The 16,316-nt window shown below is 41.7% G+C and overlaps 1 protein-coding gene and 1 long non-coding RNA gene across 3 annotated transcripts in view; one reads left to right on the top strand and one right to left on the bottom strand.

Annotated features, from left to right (window-relative positions):
- Window positions 1–538: 538 nt before the first annotated feature.
- LOC143829831 (uncharacterized) lies at window positions 539–4,639 on the bottom strand. The gene is made up of 3 exons (XR_013228247.1): window positions 4,582–4,639; window positions 1,812–1,965; window positions 539–995 (listed from the first exon to the last, which is right to left on the bottom strand). It is a non-coding gene; the product is annotated as an uncharacterized LOC143829831 (long non-coding RNA).
- Window positions 4,640–10,689: 6,050 nt separating this feature from the next.
- Window positions 10,690–16,316, top strand: part of LOC143829830 (solute carrier family 9 member C1-like) — a 188,666-nt gene continuing 183,039 nt past the window's right edge. Inside the window, exons 1-2 of one of the 2 annotated variants that reach the window (XM_077321297.1) lie at window positions 10,960–11,092; window positions 12,194–12,253. Coding sequence is in view for 1 of the 2 variants with exons in the window: in XM_077321296.1 (XP_077177411.1) it covers window positions 10,921–11,092 (172 nt within the window). In the remaining variant the exon portion in view is untranslated. Of the gene's footprint in view, window positions 11,093–12,193; window positions 12,254–16,316 lie in introns of both variants that reach the window. The other variant, XM_077321296.1, reaches the window with a different exon arrangement.

The following is a 16,316-nucleotide window of genomic DNA, read 5'->3' on the forward strand; positions in this document are numbered from 1 at the left end:
AAATTTATGGTATATTTTTTAATGTGCTTTATTTACAGCAGAACACATTAAAGTGTTACCTGGTGCAAAAGCAGCCATACAGGTATCTAATACTAATCCCAGCATGATGGAATAAATCAAACCAATCCTACTCTTACACTCACACACACAACCAACCTCCAAGCTTTGCATGTATTTACATCATTCAAAGGCACTCCTCCAGCCAGAACTGGCTGCATTCCCTTACCAGGCAGGCACATGTACCCAAAGTACATTCCAGATGCTTCAATTAAAAGGTAATAGCCATACTCATTTTCTTTGTGTTTTGTATTCAAAGTATACTTACCTTCAAAAAGTATACACTTAGCTATGACCATCAAAATGCATACATACTGGTAGCTGATATACATGTGTAAATTGCTGGCCATTTTCATAAAATGAATTGCAAACAAGGTAAGATTTAAAATACAGTATAAATTTGCTGAATTTTAGTATTATAGTATTTCAGTATCCTAAAACCAGCACTTAAGGTCCAGTTAGATTAATTCAGAGCTGTAACTAAATCTGGAAACTAGAACACAGTATCTAGAAAAAAACCAACCCTGATCAGGTACAGATATTTGTTACCTCTGTTATGTAAGCAGCATAGTAGCTTAATCTTTAAGTGGACTAAATGAATTAAATCTTGAAATGAAAACATGCAGGCATATATCTTTACACCTAAAGTCAATTTATCTAATTTCTTACAGTTTGATAATGAGCCTTATGTGCTTTTAAATAATTTGTCAGCCTTAAATCTCTTCTGTATATTTCCTCAGAGTACTGTTCAGTGGGGCTTACATCAATCCAAGAAATTGTTTTCTCCTTAAAGACTTATTATGGGACAAGTTTTATCAGCCAGAAGTGAGCACACAAAACCTTCTGCCCAAGTCAACCCATTTTGCTGTTACGGTTCCCAAAGGCTCTTCATTATTTTAGCTACTGCAGAATCGAATAACGTGGCCAGCCTCTGGAATCTGTAAAAAATATGAGACAGAGATGGCAAAATACTTGTAATCTTTCATACAATTCAGCAAATATACCAATGGCTTTGAAGTCTAAATGCATGCACATAAGTGAGTCTGTAAAACTACATGTTGATTTTCACATTATACCCCTTTTAACTTCAGTAATAGAGCCATTTTGCTGTACTTTTTTGATGTGCTGATTTCTTTTCTTTCTTTTTTAAGGACAAGAGGCCAACACCTAGATTCTAGGAGGAATGTGATAAAATATGTTATTGCTGCTGTTAGCTGGGCCCATTTTTAAAATGTATATCAGAAAGCAATGGGAATAATATGTTTTTAACCCACAATTTGAAAGGATGAGTTTCACAGGTTTATGCATTTCCTTTTCAGATTTTTAGTAAAATAATCATGTCATCTTTATCAAGTGAGTTATATGATGAAAGCCTCTATTGTTATTAAAGACTTAATCCAGCATTTCTGCACTTCTTTTTAAACTCATATTTTTGGCTCGACCTATTTTGTCAGCATAAAAGCAATTGAATAATTTTCTGCTCTTTCACAAAAATGTATATTATTCCCTCATCTCTTCTTGTCAAGAGTGTTATTAGCCCATTAATATTATGAAGTTATAGTGTGTCTAGTTGTGTAAGAAGGACTGATGATCACTCTGATGTCTATGATTTGTTAGCATTTAAATGAGGCAAGTCTGCCAATCACTTTTCCACTTCTCAGTGTTATAATTGGATCAACATTTCAGTTTATTTAGTTTTCACAGCTGTAAACATGAAAAAGGTTTGTTAATTTCTATTGAAATGTAAACCTTACATGAGGATGAATCTTGTCTTCCAACAACAGGATGGAGATATTGTGCACATGGGTTGATCCAGTTCAATTTGCAGCTGACCAACTGCTGTAACTAGATGACATTCCTGTAGTTGTATTATGCTACTTTTAGGGGTCATTTTTTTCTGTTCTTCCCCTGTTTTATGAAACAGAAAAAGTGCCAGTGAGTCAGAAGAGAATATACAGAAGATTAATTGCATTCTGTCATCCACATAATTGATTAATTAATGACATTTGTATTATAACACCAGTAATTAATAGTCAATATTGATAATACCGACTCCCTTGTGGGGTCTCACAGGGCGTGGTTCTCTCCCCCATGCCTTTTAACATCTTTATGTGTCCTCTGGCTCAGCTGGTATGGAGTTTTGGATAAGCCAAAAACGAAATCAAAAGGCCAAAATAATGTCAGGATGGCTCTTAGACTGTGTCAAGTACAAAATGTTTTATAGGTGGTATGTGACACCAAAAGTGACTGCTAAAATTGCTAAAACCTATGTTAACAAATATTGGAAATGTGGTAATAAAGTAGGCTTTTTTCCTAAATGTGGTGGAAATGTGAAAAAGCTTATAAGTTTTGGGCAAAAGTTCATACCATTGTGTAGTTAATGTGGGGTCTTATTCCTATGTAAGCTGAATCTGTATTATTAAGTATATCTCCGCAGTGCCTCCCAGCCCAAACTCAAAGCTTAACTAAAAGGAGACACTTAATGGAGGGGGTTTAAGTGTAACAAATGAAGACTATATTTTAATGTTCTTTGTATTAACAACTTATACTGTCTCATTTCTATTTTGGCTTATCTATAACATTGGGAAATCAACGGTGCAGTTTCTTTGCATTGAATTTGGTACGGAGTTTTGGGCTGGGCTGTCATCAATATGCCGATGACACCCAGCTCTATCTCCTCATGGATAGCCATCCGGACTCCCCCCCAGAACCATTATCCAAATGTTCGGAAGCCATTGCTGGGTGGTTAGAAACATCTGAAACTCAACCCCTCCAAGACAGAGGCCCTGTGGCTGAGGGACAGGGGGTTAGGACAGGAAGTGCACTTATCCACCCTAGCCGGGATGCAACTTATGACCACGCCCATGGCTAGGAATTTGGGAGTGACAATTGATGCCTTACTGACTTTAGAGGCGCAGGTCAAGAAGGTAGCCCGCCAGGCATTTTTGCATCTTCGCCAGGCATGGCTACTAGCGTCCTACCTATCTTCTGACCATTTGGCCACAGTGATCCATGTGACAGTCACCTCCGGAATAGATTTCTGTAACTCTTTATATGCGGCCTTCCCTTGACCTTAATCCGGAAATTGTAGCTGGTGCAGAATGCAGCTGCTAGGGTTCTCATGGGGACATCTTGGAGGACCCATATCCAGCCTGTCCTGGCTGTCAGTTGCCGTCCGGATCTGGTTCAAGGTTCTGGTTTTGACCTTCAATGCCCTTTATGGTATGGGTCCCATATATCTGAGGGACCACCTTTCACCCTATGCCCCCCCACAGGGCCTTACGCTCTGCAGATACTAATCTATGGGTCATTTCTGGCCTTAGGGAGACGTTTCTGGCCTCAACCAAGGCCAGGGCCTTTTTGGTCCTGGCCCCTACTTAGTGGAATGAGCTCCCGGAGGAGCTTGCGGGCCCTGCAGGAGCTTTCAGCATTCCACGGAGCTCTTCCACCAGGTCTATAGTTGAGGCCAGCGTGGCAAGGAAGATCTGACCTCCTCCCAGTGTTAAAAGCATGGCATTTGCTTGGTGATCTGCTCTCCCTCCTCTCGCTCCTGTATCAGTTTTTCTTCACAGAGAATAATGGGGAGGCTGATAGTCACCCCAAATTTCAGTTGTGTTTCCTCTGTACCTCACTTGCAGGGAAGATGTTGACCTGGCATGGAATGATGCTGACATCATACAATAGATGCAGAATCAGGTTGACTCAGGCTCCTTGTCCCACTGCTTATAGTATCCTGCATCATGGCATTAACTAAAGCCTGCAACTTTTCTAATTTAACTCATACTCTGTTGAATGGGTTTCCCTGAGGATGTGCTGTCTCTAGAATTGTTTAGGAGGCATCACAAGGCCAATTTATTTGCAAGGGCTTTTAATGGGCTATAAACTTCAGATACCTTTTAGGAGGGCAGGAGTTATTGGATGATTATTTTATTCTGTATATTTTAAACAAGGATATGCAGGATATAAACATTTTAATAAACAAACAAATTTGCTAGTATATGTGCCAGATGTGGCAGACCCACTTACTGTTAAGTCAAAATGGATCAGATCCTGTGCCCTGATGGAACTGCCTGCTTATGTATCTCCAGATCTGTTAATGTAATTTGGAGTCGTCTCAGTATCAATCCAGGACATGGCAGGTGAGGGCTCATTCTAAACACCTTGGGCTCAGGGTTTAGGACTGGGATGTAAGGCATTCATATGCACAAGAATATAATGTAATACTGGTGGCAAATCACTCCTGTTCTTTGAAGTTCTTTGAAGATTTCCTCATTCACATTACTGAGATTTACCAAAATTTTGGCTTTACCTCATTATTCTCCATCGATTTAGGGATTTCAGCAGTCATTAGATATTTTGGAATTAACTGAGTTTATACCTGATATGGACATGCTATTTACAATCTTTTGATGACCTGGATTGTATTTTTGTGTGTAAGATTTATTCTATATTTTTTCATTTTTTCTCATTTGTAGGAACATTTGCAATTAAAAAAATTAAAATAAACTGAGAACAGAGACATACTGATGGGGGGAAATGAAGATGGATGGTAATAAGGGAAGGCTCAATTTCTTCATCTTTCCAAAGCCACAACCATTGTTTTCTCATTTTCTAATCTTGCTGTTTCTGTCCAATACACTGGGGAGAAATCAGATCAGTGAATTATTTGTTCATTTTGTACCAGAAACACAGTATCAACTGAGCCAAATATTAAAATATATGTTGAATAAAGCTGATAATCTCTTCAGGTTATCCAACTATGCATTAATCATCTTCACTTATTAAGAAAATCAATTTCTTCCGTGGCTCTTACTTGAGCATCAGTCCGGGATCTATCATAAATGAAGATAGCTCCCTTTCCCACCCAAAATGCATTTGTATAAAAGCTATATTACTTTGAAAAAAGTATTATGCTAAAGCGATACAATATAACAGGATCAAGGAATCTAAAGGGGTAATTGAAACTATATCCTCAACTCAGTTAAGCCATGTTGCTTAAGTTTATGACCATGCAACCTAGTCTAGCCATAGAATGATGTAAGGATATATGGCATCTGCCCTAATAAATGACAAACCATATATTGGATAGCCAGACTTGATTATGAATATGCCAGTTCTGCCCCAGCAGTTGCCTCTGCCTGCTACATTTTACCAGCTCCTGATTTCAGAAATTCTAAGCCTTTTTATTCTAAATTTAATCATCAGTGCTTATATTCTTCACCTATTCTGGTATGTGTCAGGGTAAAAACTGAAACAATACTTCCATAGTGATGTGCTTTGTAACTATGCACAGTCAGCTGTTGATACCCTGAGTCCTAAACACTTCTGTTCAAACGTGGCAAATTTCTCGAGTGGGATTTAAATAAATATATCCGAGACCTTAGGTTTGATTGGGTTGGTTGACAGTGGCATTCCAGACAAATATACATGGGAAAACACTGATTTCCTAAATATGTTATTTTCCTGGACAAAATAGATGCATTGGTATAAGACTTTTCCAAGAAAGTTTACTGGAAAGGCTGAGGCACTATTTGATGCAGTATTAACAAAACTAAGGCTTTAGTCTTCAAACCAGAACAAATTTAGAGTCCAGTGGCTCCTTTAAAACCAACACATTTTTATTCAGAATATGAGCTTTCATGTACATGCACACTTCCTCAGATGCAATGTCATGGAAGCTGAGTGTGTGTATGTGAACACAAAAGTTCATACTTTCAATTAAAATGTGTTGGTCAAAAGTGCCACTGGACTCTAGATTCGTTCTGCTGCTTCAGACCAACATGGCTACTCACTTGAATTTATGCATTAGATTCAGCTAACTAAAATAGCCAAATGTTGGCACTGCAATATCCTAGACTGATACTTTGGCATCTAAATAAAGGATAAACTATATAGTATTGGGAAGTGAATAAATAGGATTACCCAATTTTATAAATAAAATAGCAGCTTTTGTGCTCTCAGTTGCCTCTTGATACAGCCATAGAGCTCTTGTGATATGAGCCAGTGTAGGACTTGGCCTAGGGAGTTCTGGGTTCAAATCTACAGTTGTCATGAAATTAATCGAGTAACCTTGGGCCAGTCATTCTCTCTTAACCTAATCTTATTCTTAGGGTTGTCTGAAGAAATAAAGAGAAAATGTATGCTGCTTTGAGCTCCTTGGAGAAACATTAGCATAAAAATGTACTACCAGTAAATACCAGCTGGGGGAAAAAACATACAGGCAGACAGTAAACCCTTTAAAATAAAATACCAGTTCCGAGCATTCCAACAAATAGAACCCAGAGTGGGGCTATGCAGATAGCAACAGCCTTGATTCCCAAAGGTTAGTGTCAGTAAAGAGAGAGACCAAGCACAGCTCCACCCCCAATTGTACCCTGAAGTTCACCTCTTAGCTTACAAGAGAACTACTGTAAAACTGGGCGGGGGGGGGGGGGGGATGACTTTGCATTTAATTTATGGAAATGCATATACCCTCCAGAGGACCCTGAAATAGACAAACTCATCTTCCAAATGTATATCAATTATTGTAATAAAGAGAAGTTTACTAGTAATTGACAACTTCAGGTGAGGCAGAATACAAATATCCTGCGTAAATAAATAATACTGTATGGCATAAGTCCAGAACCACAGTTGTGTTAGCCTGTTGTGAGAAAAGTAAAAAGACTAACAACATTTTATTTCTGCATAAACTCTTGTAGAATACAGCTTTTTATTCAGACTTACAAATAGGCTTTTAAACAGTTTTTCTTACTCTCTGTGGCACATCATACTTTTTCATATCTGTCAAACATAAAGTAACCATTCTTGCTACTGTGAATGCTAATGTTAAACAATCTGAAGACTGGCTACTTTAAATTTCCTTGCCATTATGCCACATTATAGATAATACTAAGTACTAAATTTGAAAGCAGGAACACCATAACTCAGATAAAATTTCTCCTCAGGATGTACAGGAGTCCCATTATTGAATTAGAGCTCCGCATTTATATGAGAGCCAAACAGTTCTCTATTTCAAGCATTTTAAATGGGCAAATGAATGGAAACTGTTAGATTTCAGCACCATTTTTCTTAATGTATACTTTAACGCTGAAAATAGAGCTAAATCTGCATACTATTCATTTAAAAATGGGGACTGAATTACAGCAATAAATTATTAGAGAACTTCTCTTTGCCTCATAGTGAAGACCAAAATTATGTTTTATCTGCTACTTTAATCATTGTGTACAATTTAGTCTCAACAAAGGAATCTAATAAATATAAATACTATAGCATAAAAAGAATGTCCCTAAGACCTCAACATGTAAAATGCAACCAACAATAGGTAGGGCTGAATGCCATTCAGCAATCCGGTGATAGGATTGCTCTGATGTCTGTGTGGGTAGGTGGGAGGATACTTACCTCTTCGGATCAGTACAAAGGACTGGGTTTTTTATCTCACTTTTTACTACTGAAGGATGGCTTACAAACTCTTTCCTCTTCCTCTCCCCACAGCAGACACCCTGTGAGGTAAGTGAGTTCTTAACTATTATACCAAGCTGGCTCTCAAAACTCACTATTATACAACTGAGAGCCTTCCTTAATCCAACCCCACAAAGTATAGAACATTGAATTACTTCTTCCCACTGGTTAGAAAAAGGCAACGCAGACAGTCTTCTTTGTGGATACTAAACTTCAATTTTCTATTTATTCCTCCTGATATCTGAGCTTTTGTATATAGCAAACAGGAGATCTCGTGTTTAACTGATATCTTTTTCAAGTAAAGAATTTCAGGTAGCAAGTCTGGAAAAGGCCTATGCATCATACTTGGAGAAACACTGCCTGTCAGACTTAACTCACAATGAAAAACGCTTCATGTTTGTATAGTTTGAAGTTACTTATGTGGCTACAAGGAATGCCCCCTTTGCTATATTAGTGTAATTACCTTGCACTGTCTGTACTCATGATAATTCACTGGAATGCATAATGAGGTTTCAGTAGTTCCAAAATAATTGCTCAGTTCTTATGTATTTTAGTTTTAACTCTGCTTTTCCGTTTTTATTTATTTATTTATTGGATTTTTATACCACCCTCCCATAAGGCTCAGGGCAGTTTACATAAAACGTCACGGGGTATTACATAGAACATCATAGGCATATAACGCAGTCATAATGTAACATATCAACAGCAGTTCCAACAGTGGTTCTGAGCTTAACATAATTTCAATAGATTTGATTAATAATACTGTAACAGGAATGACAACTTTAACAGAACCCCCCAGGGAGCTCAGATTGATTCAGGTCACGGAGGGGTGTCTGAAGGGGGACCAGTGGAAGTTATGTCAAGCAAATACCTGGTGAAGGAACTCCTTTTTGCAGGCCCTGCGAAATTGTGGGTCGGGCCTTGATCTCTTCAGGGAGCTCATTCCACCAGATGGGGGCCAGGACAGAGAAGGCTCTGGCCCTTGTTGAAATCCGATGTGCTTGTTTGGGGCCAGGGATCACCAGCCAATTGGTGGTGGCAGAGCATAGGACTCTTTTGGGGGCATAGGTAGAGAGACAGTCTCTCAGGTACACTGGGCCCAAACTGCCTTGAAGGTAGTTACCAAAGCCTTAAGCCTGATCCAGAATTCAATTGGGAGCCGGCTGAATTGTTGAAGTATAGGCCAGATGTGGGATTTCCATGGTGTACTGGTGAGAATCCTGGCTGCGGCATTCTGATCCAGTTATAGTTTCTGGATCAAGGATAAAGTTAGGCTGCGTACAGCAAGTTGCAGAAGTCCAATCTAGAGGTGACCATTGCAAGGATCACTGTAGCTAGGTGTTCTGGGACCAAGTAAGGTGCTAGTAGCTTGGCTTTGCAAAGGTGGTAGAAGGCCTGCTAGCTTGTAAGATGTGCCTCCATGGAGAGGGAGGCATCGAGGATCACACCCAGGTTTCTGGTGGAGTGGGCTACCGCTAGATGCACTCCATTCAGATTGGGTAGGCACACTTCCTCGCTTAGTCCCTTCCTACTCAGCCACAGGACCTCAGTCTTTGAAGGGCTGAGCTTCAGATGACTCTGCTTGAGCAACTTCATCACTGCTTCCAGGCATCTGGCTAAGGATTCTGGGGGATAATCAGGACAGTCATTCATCAGGAGGAAAACCTGGGTGTCATCTGCATATTGGTGGCAACCCAGCTGAAGCCTCCACACCAGCTGAGCAAGAGGACGCATGAAGATGTTAAATAAAATAGGACTGCTCCCTGTGGGGCTCCACATGTGAGCTGATGACAGCTGGATACTCTCTCTCCTATTGCTACTCTCTGTCCGTGACCCCGGAGAAAGGAGATCAGCCATTTGAGGGCTGTTCCCCATATCCTGGTGTCGGTGAGGCGGTGAGCTAGGAGTTCGTGATCAATTGTGTCAAACCCTGATGACAGATTTAATAGTACAAGCAACGCTGACCCACCTCAGTCCAGCTGCCGACAGAGGTTGTCTGTTAAGACAACTCATGCTGTTTCCATCCCACATTGGCCAGGCCGGAAACCCAGCTGAAATGGGTCAAGGGCTGGAGTTTCCTTCAGGAATGCTGATATTTGGTCTGCAGCAGCCCTTTCAACCAACTTCCACAGAATTGTTAGATGCAAGATGGGACAGTAGTTGTCAGGCTCCTGCAGGTCCAGGGATGATTCTGAAAAAGGCTCATTTCAAATTCTAATATAAATTAGAATTAAAGTGCAATATATTCTTTGGTGAGGGAATTCTCAATTGTACTGGATCATCATAGGGTTGCTAAGCTCCAGAGGAGACCTGGCAATCTACTGGAATTATAATTGATCTCCAAACAACAATAATCAATTCCCCTGGAGAAAATGGTTGTTTTGGAGGGTGGATTCTGTAGTATCCTAGCTCCAGGTCGAGAAACCCCTGTAGATTTAGGAATGGAGCCTGGGCAATCCTCAAATGCTATTAGATCTTTAGGCACAAGTGTTGAGCTGCTGAATCTTTCCACAGCTGATGTGCTGATTACCGGTAGGCAAAATAAATGAGAAGATCTTCCAGTGGCATTTTAAAGACTAACAACATTTATTCCACCATAAAGCTTTGCTGGACATTTCATCAGATACATACAATAAACATCCATGGCTCAGAATAATCTGGGCACTTGTCTTCTAAACCCAAGTCCTTGGTAGCATTTAAAATTGCCGTATGTGTGTGTGTGGTGGTGGTAGTGGTATGATTGGAAGAGGAGGGTGCTTTGGGCTTTGGTGTTTATTGCTTGGCAGTTAGCAGGTCTGAGCTCTAGTACACCAAACGGATTTGGCCCTGATTCCTCATGCTTCGCTTACTTTCCACAGGTAAACACTGTTTTAGTACAAATAAGAAACCAGACATATGGCATTTTTCTCAGAGGGGTATTAGAAATGGATAATGATTGGTGAAGAATCTGCTCTGTAAAAATAAGATCTTCTTCGGTATGTTTGTTTCCGGTCTATGAAATTCAAATGCAATGCCTCTATTTGACTACTCTCCTTCCTCTTTTCCCAATTCTGTTCTACACGAATCTGCTCCCCCCCCCCCCAACGCACTCTCTTCAGATGCTGGCGGTTGAAGAGACGCGCGAGACAACTTGGAAGGACAAAGGGACTTGAGATCTAACGGTTACAGGTCGCAAGGCGGGGGCATCAACCACCGGGCGCGCGCAAGAAGTGCTTCTGCTGATAGCGTCGCGCGCCAAGTCTAACGGGTTTTTGGAGGGTGCGCGAAGTCCGTGGAAGGAGAGGAGAACTGCCCACCTTGGCGGCACTTTCGTTTGGAAGCCCTAGGGCTGCTGAAGGAGCGGACTTCGTGGGTCGTGAAAAAAGGGCGTGGTCTCCTGCCAGCGTTGGGAGAAGAGCGGACGCGATGGACTCCCTAAACACCGGCTTTTCCTTCGCAGGCAACGAGACTTTAGCCCTCTTCGGACCCCAAAGCCACCTGAAAACTGGCCTTGCAGCCTATGCTCGTCATCACCATCTCCTCACGGAGGATATGCCGTTCCAGTTGCTGCTGCTATTTTCGGCCTGCGCCACCGGAGGTAGGATGTCTCAACCTGCAGTTCATGGGACGCTGCGGCTTGCTATGCAGGCAAAGCGGCTGGCGATGAAGCCCCGCCGCTTACCAAGAGCTGTGATCTCAATGGTTGCTCTTGCCTTTTCCGTCGCCAGCACACTACTTGTCTGTGAAACAGAAGCTATGTAACAGAGAGGTTACTTTGAGGTATAAACACGAAGAGGTAATTTTTGGTGGGAGAGTTATCCCCCTCCTACATAGTAAGAATTAATCTGGTTGTCAAAAACAAATGTAGAATATTATTTGGAAGTAAAACCCACAAAATTTAATGGGATTTTTTTCTCAAATAAATATGCATAAGGTGAGGTGTGTGGAATCCTCCACCTTTCCTGTGGGTGGCCTCATTGTGCATCTTTAGTGAACATAATGATTAGCGGCCTCTTTAAAGCATAGCCCTGCAGAAAACTTGCTGCAGTGGCCATCTCATCTCCTTCACCTTTGCTTCCTCCCCTCTTCCCCCTTCTCTCTCCCTACCCCTTGTCTACAGTCAGTTCTCCCCCACCTTTCTTTCTCCATCATCTACCACATTACTATTCCTCCTGCTTTCCATCCCACATTAATGGCAATTCTGCTACTAGCCCTTTACACAGCTGTTGAAAGTGGGATACAGGAATAGATCCCATGGCATGGGCCAGCTTGTTTTCAGAATGCATAGTAGGTTGTAGTTCCTCCCTACCACATTACTGCTGGTTTCTCCCCTGCTTGAAGCATTTCTGTCTCACCACCTCTGAGACTCCTGCAGAGAGGCAGCAAGGGCAGGGCTGGCAGTAGCATTGTATTTGCATAAATGCAGAGAGTTTTGTAGATTTGTAGATTAACCTCACCACCACCACTTGGAGCAGGTTTTTAGATTTTTTTTTTTGGAAACCTGGGGTGGTGCACCAAATTTGTGAGGAAATCTTCATTCACCTCGCTCTGATGCATGGATTTAAGTATCTGCAGATGGGGCCAAGTTCAGAATTAAATATATTGATGACAGGATTGCAGCTTTCGGCATGTCTAGTTCTCTATTAAAATGAATGAGAACTAAAAGTGCTTAACTTTAACTAAATCATCCCCTTTTCAGAGAGCAGTGATCTAAAGGCAATTTGTGATAGCAGAAGCCCAGACTGAATCCTCAGAGAAAGTAAGTCTGCCTTATCTTTGGTATGCCTTTTCACCAACAGTGCAGAACGTTAACAGCCTGTGTTAGTTGTGTCCTATGTTCAGCTGCCTTGGGAATTAAAGGACAATATTGCTGAACATTGACAGATGTTGATCTGATCACTAACAGGGCACCTTCCCTTGGCCATGCAGGGAGGCAGCACTTAAAAAAAAGCTTTCTACAATAAAATGATGTGGCCAGTTCTTCACTGGTTTCTAATCTACAAAAGTGATTGAGAGCACAGTAGCAAACCAATTCCAAGTATTCTTGGATAACTCATCAGCTCTGGTCCCTTTTCACAAAGAAATCCTACTAGATCAGTAGAGGTAAGTAATGAAAAAAGCAGATCCAGAAACAGCTGTACAATAAAGAATCCAGTTTTAAAAATGATATTCTGTCTCCCTTCTTAATTCTTACGTTAGACACATTCCAAATCAGAAATCATAAAGGAACATCACGCAAGGTCCTGAGTATCAAACGTTCGCTTTAAACATGTAACAATCAAGTTTGTCTCTCAATCAGACAGGTCTAAGATAGCTTTTGGGGACCTGGAGGTTTCAATAGTCGCTGAGGGTAAACTACGAACTGCATCCTATAAAAAACCAACTGATAGGAATACCCTCTTATACTTTAGCTCATACCACCTGAGACACCTAAAGAAAAATTTGCCTATTGGTCAGTTGCTTAGAATAAAACATATTAACATGTCTGAAATACAATTTGAATCAGGGAGTGACCAATTGAGTACAGTTTTAAGAGAAAGAGTATCCAGAGTGGACAATCACAAAAGTGTGCCAATGTGCTAGAGACTTGGTACGGGCCTCGTTATTACAGTATTGGAGAAGGGAATCAGCAGACAGATTAACAAGTTCATTTGAATACTCCCCAGTTTTCCAATCAGATCAGAACTATAATAAGTAGACACTGGCATATAATTTCCTATATACTGGGATGCGAACAACAACCCCTTTTGGCATGGTGCCGTAGAAGCAATATAGGAGACTTGGGTACACCAAAATTGACTAGTACTGATGTTTCTTTAAGGCAGTGGTTCTCAACCTTGGGGTCTGGACCTCATTTGGAGTCGCTTGGCTCCTTCCCTGGGGTCGCCGCAGGAGTGGTGGAGGCATGTGGTGGTGGCAGCAGAGGCAGGTGGAGGCAGTGGAGCCATGGCAATGGCTACCTCCACATACCTCGATTGTTGTGCGCATGTGTGCGCCCATGCATTTCCAGCAGCCCACTGGCTCCTTTTGCAGCTGGCCAGCCTGTCTGGAGGGTGGCACCGTTGCCTGCCAAGGAATGCGCTGAAACACTTCATTCAGCTCTTTCAGAGCTGGCAAGAAAGCGACCCCCTCCTCCCATAGGTCTGAAGTCACCCCATCCCAACCGAATCCGTCCAGCAAGCCCTGTGTGCTCTGCAGCAGGCTGCTGCGGAACACCTCCCCCCCCCCCGGTTAAAAGAAAAGAGAAAGGAGAGAAGCGGCGAGCCAAGAGAGCAGGATGCGCACCCAAGCCTGACCTGGAGCAGGACAGCGAGCAATGTGGATGTAGTGGTGGCAGCAGCAGCAGCCCCCTCCCCTAGGCAAGGCCCTCCCCCCTCCAGTCACTTCCTGCGGGGGGGGGGTCGCCCTTGGCCATGGCTAGGAGGGCTAGTGCAAGCTCCCCTGCAGCGCTAGCTGGCAGCTCCTCCACTGGGTCCTCCGCTGGGTCTCGGTGCCGAAGTTGGGGTTGTGGCAAAGAAAAGGTTGAGAACCACTGTTTTAAGGAATCTTCCACCGGGTAATTTCTGATGTGATAACTGCATGGTTTGTAAATTTATGTTGGAGATATGAAGTTATGAACATACTAATGGTATCAAAATAGAAGCTTCTTCGTTCATCAGTTGTACATCAAAAAACATGATTTATGCAGTGAAATGCCCATGTCAATTTCATTATATTGGTATTTCTATGAGACCTCTGAAAATTAGAATGTTAGAACACCTGTCCAGGCTAAAGAATCATATTTCTGAAGCCCCGCTTACAATGCACTGGGCACTTACCTGAGGATCACCACTTCTTCAGACTGAAACAATTGAGGATGGGAATGCACCAATGGATTGACATTACTTGTAAACTAGTACAAGAGGAATGCCAATGTATTTTCCTACTGGACACTGTTTCACCTCATTATCTCTATTCATTTCCTGCTTTTTATAATGTATATTGTACATTTGGGAAAGGGGAGAAATTAAGTATTATTTTAAGTGCTTATTAATAAGCTACAGCTGTGATGCACCTGCTATGGGGTGGTATGCTATAACGAACCTTGGTCTCAGGAACTGAGATCCCATTTTGGTAGCGGCATCAGGGATCTATGGAGATTGATGAGCAAAGAGCTGATGTGATACTATTAGATAATTATGGCTGATATTTTTTCTAGATGGTATAGCTGAAATATCTTCGTGTAATACTGACAAACTTTTTTTCTTAAGAATACTGAAGACAAGCCAGTCGGTCCCTTTGAATGAGTTTGGAATTTACAAAGATAGTAAGGAAATTAATTGAAGTATGCCACATGGGGGAATGTGAAATTTTGTATACTTTGAAATTAATTTTGATGGAATGCGAATGTGTAGTCGTATACATATTTGTCATTCTAAAGATGACACTGATAAAGAACTTGAAAGTGAGTGTTTGATACCCTGGACCTCACTTTGACATTACTTTATGATTTCTGATTTGGGATGCGTCTAACTGAGGAATAAAGGGAGGCAGAATACTGTTTTCAAGACTGGATTATTTATTGTTACAGTGGTTTCTGGATCTGCTTTTTTTCATTACTTACTGGCCCCTTTTCAGTCCAGCTTCAGGCTGGACAATGGGATGAAGACAGCACTGCTAGCTTTAGTTGATGATCTCTGTCTGAGTGTAGACAAAGGCCAAGCCTCTCTGTTGCTCCTATTGGTGTTAGCTGTAGCCTTTGATACAATGTTGTTGTTAGTTGCAAAGTTGTGTCCGACCCATTGCGACCCTATGGACAATGATCCTCCAGGCCTTCCTGTCCTCTACCATTCCCCGGAGTCCATTTAAGCTCGCACTGGCTGCTTCAGCGACTTTATCCAGCCACCTCATTCTCTGTCGTCCCCTTCTTCTTTTGCCCTCAATCACTCCCAGCATTAGGCTCTTCTCCAGGAAGTTCTTCCTTCTCATGAGGTGGCCAAAATATTTGAATTTCATTTTGATACAATAGACCATGCCATAGTGTTGAGGAACTTGGAGGCAGAAGTCAGTATTAGGGGACATGTAGAACTGTTCAAATAATTCTTCATGGATCAGGCTCAGGTTGCTATTGGAAGCTACCTGCTATCAGTGTAGTATTCCACAGGGTGTAGTTTTATCCTCCATATTTTCAATCTCTATGTAAAGTCCTTAGGACAAAATTGTAATTGTGGTTAGTTGTCATCAGTCTACTTATGACACTCGGCTGTATATGTCCTTATCAAAATCTCCTGGTGATGTGTTAGAGGTCCTGAATCACTGTTTGGTCACAGGGGTTAGGTGGCTAAAAGTAAACACATTGAAACTAAACTCTGAGAAGACTGAAGTGATGATAGTTGGGAAAGCAGAAGTTTTAAAGGACATTGTTCTTCCTAGCTACAATGTTCAATTAACCCATGCTAACTCAGTCAAAACCTTGGGGTTATAGCAGGGATTCCCAACCAAGGGGCTGTGAATCCCCAGAGCTCCACAGGAGCTCTGGAGGGGTCTGTGACCTTCCCCCTTCTGCTTTAATGGTGTTGGCCACAAGCTAGGGAACAAACCACTTTAATTGCCTGCATGCCAACTTCCTCTTTAAACTGTCTCATGTCTCTCCTTCCTCAGTCCTCCTTGAGCCTGCCTGTTAACGCAGATGATGATGGTATGTCATTGGAAGTGACATAGCAATCTGGAGACAAAAAATGACACTTAACAGGAGAGAAGGTCCTGACCTCACTATTCTATTTAACAGTCTTCTTGCTGCCCCCTACAGGGTCTTCTCTTCTTCTTTGTACACCAGACATTGT

This window comes from Paroedura picta, chromosome 2 (assembly GCF_049243985.1).
Source record: "Paroedura picta isolate Pp20150507F chromosome 2, Ppicta_v3.0, whole genome shotgun sequence".
Lineage (NCBI taxonomy): Eukaryota > Metazoa > Chordata > Lepidosauria > Squamata > Gekkonidae > Paroedura > Paroedura picta.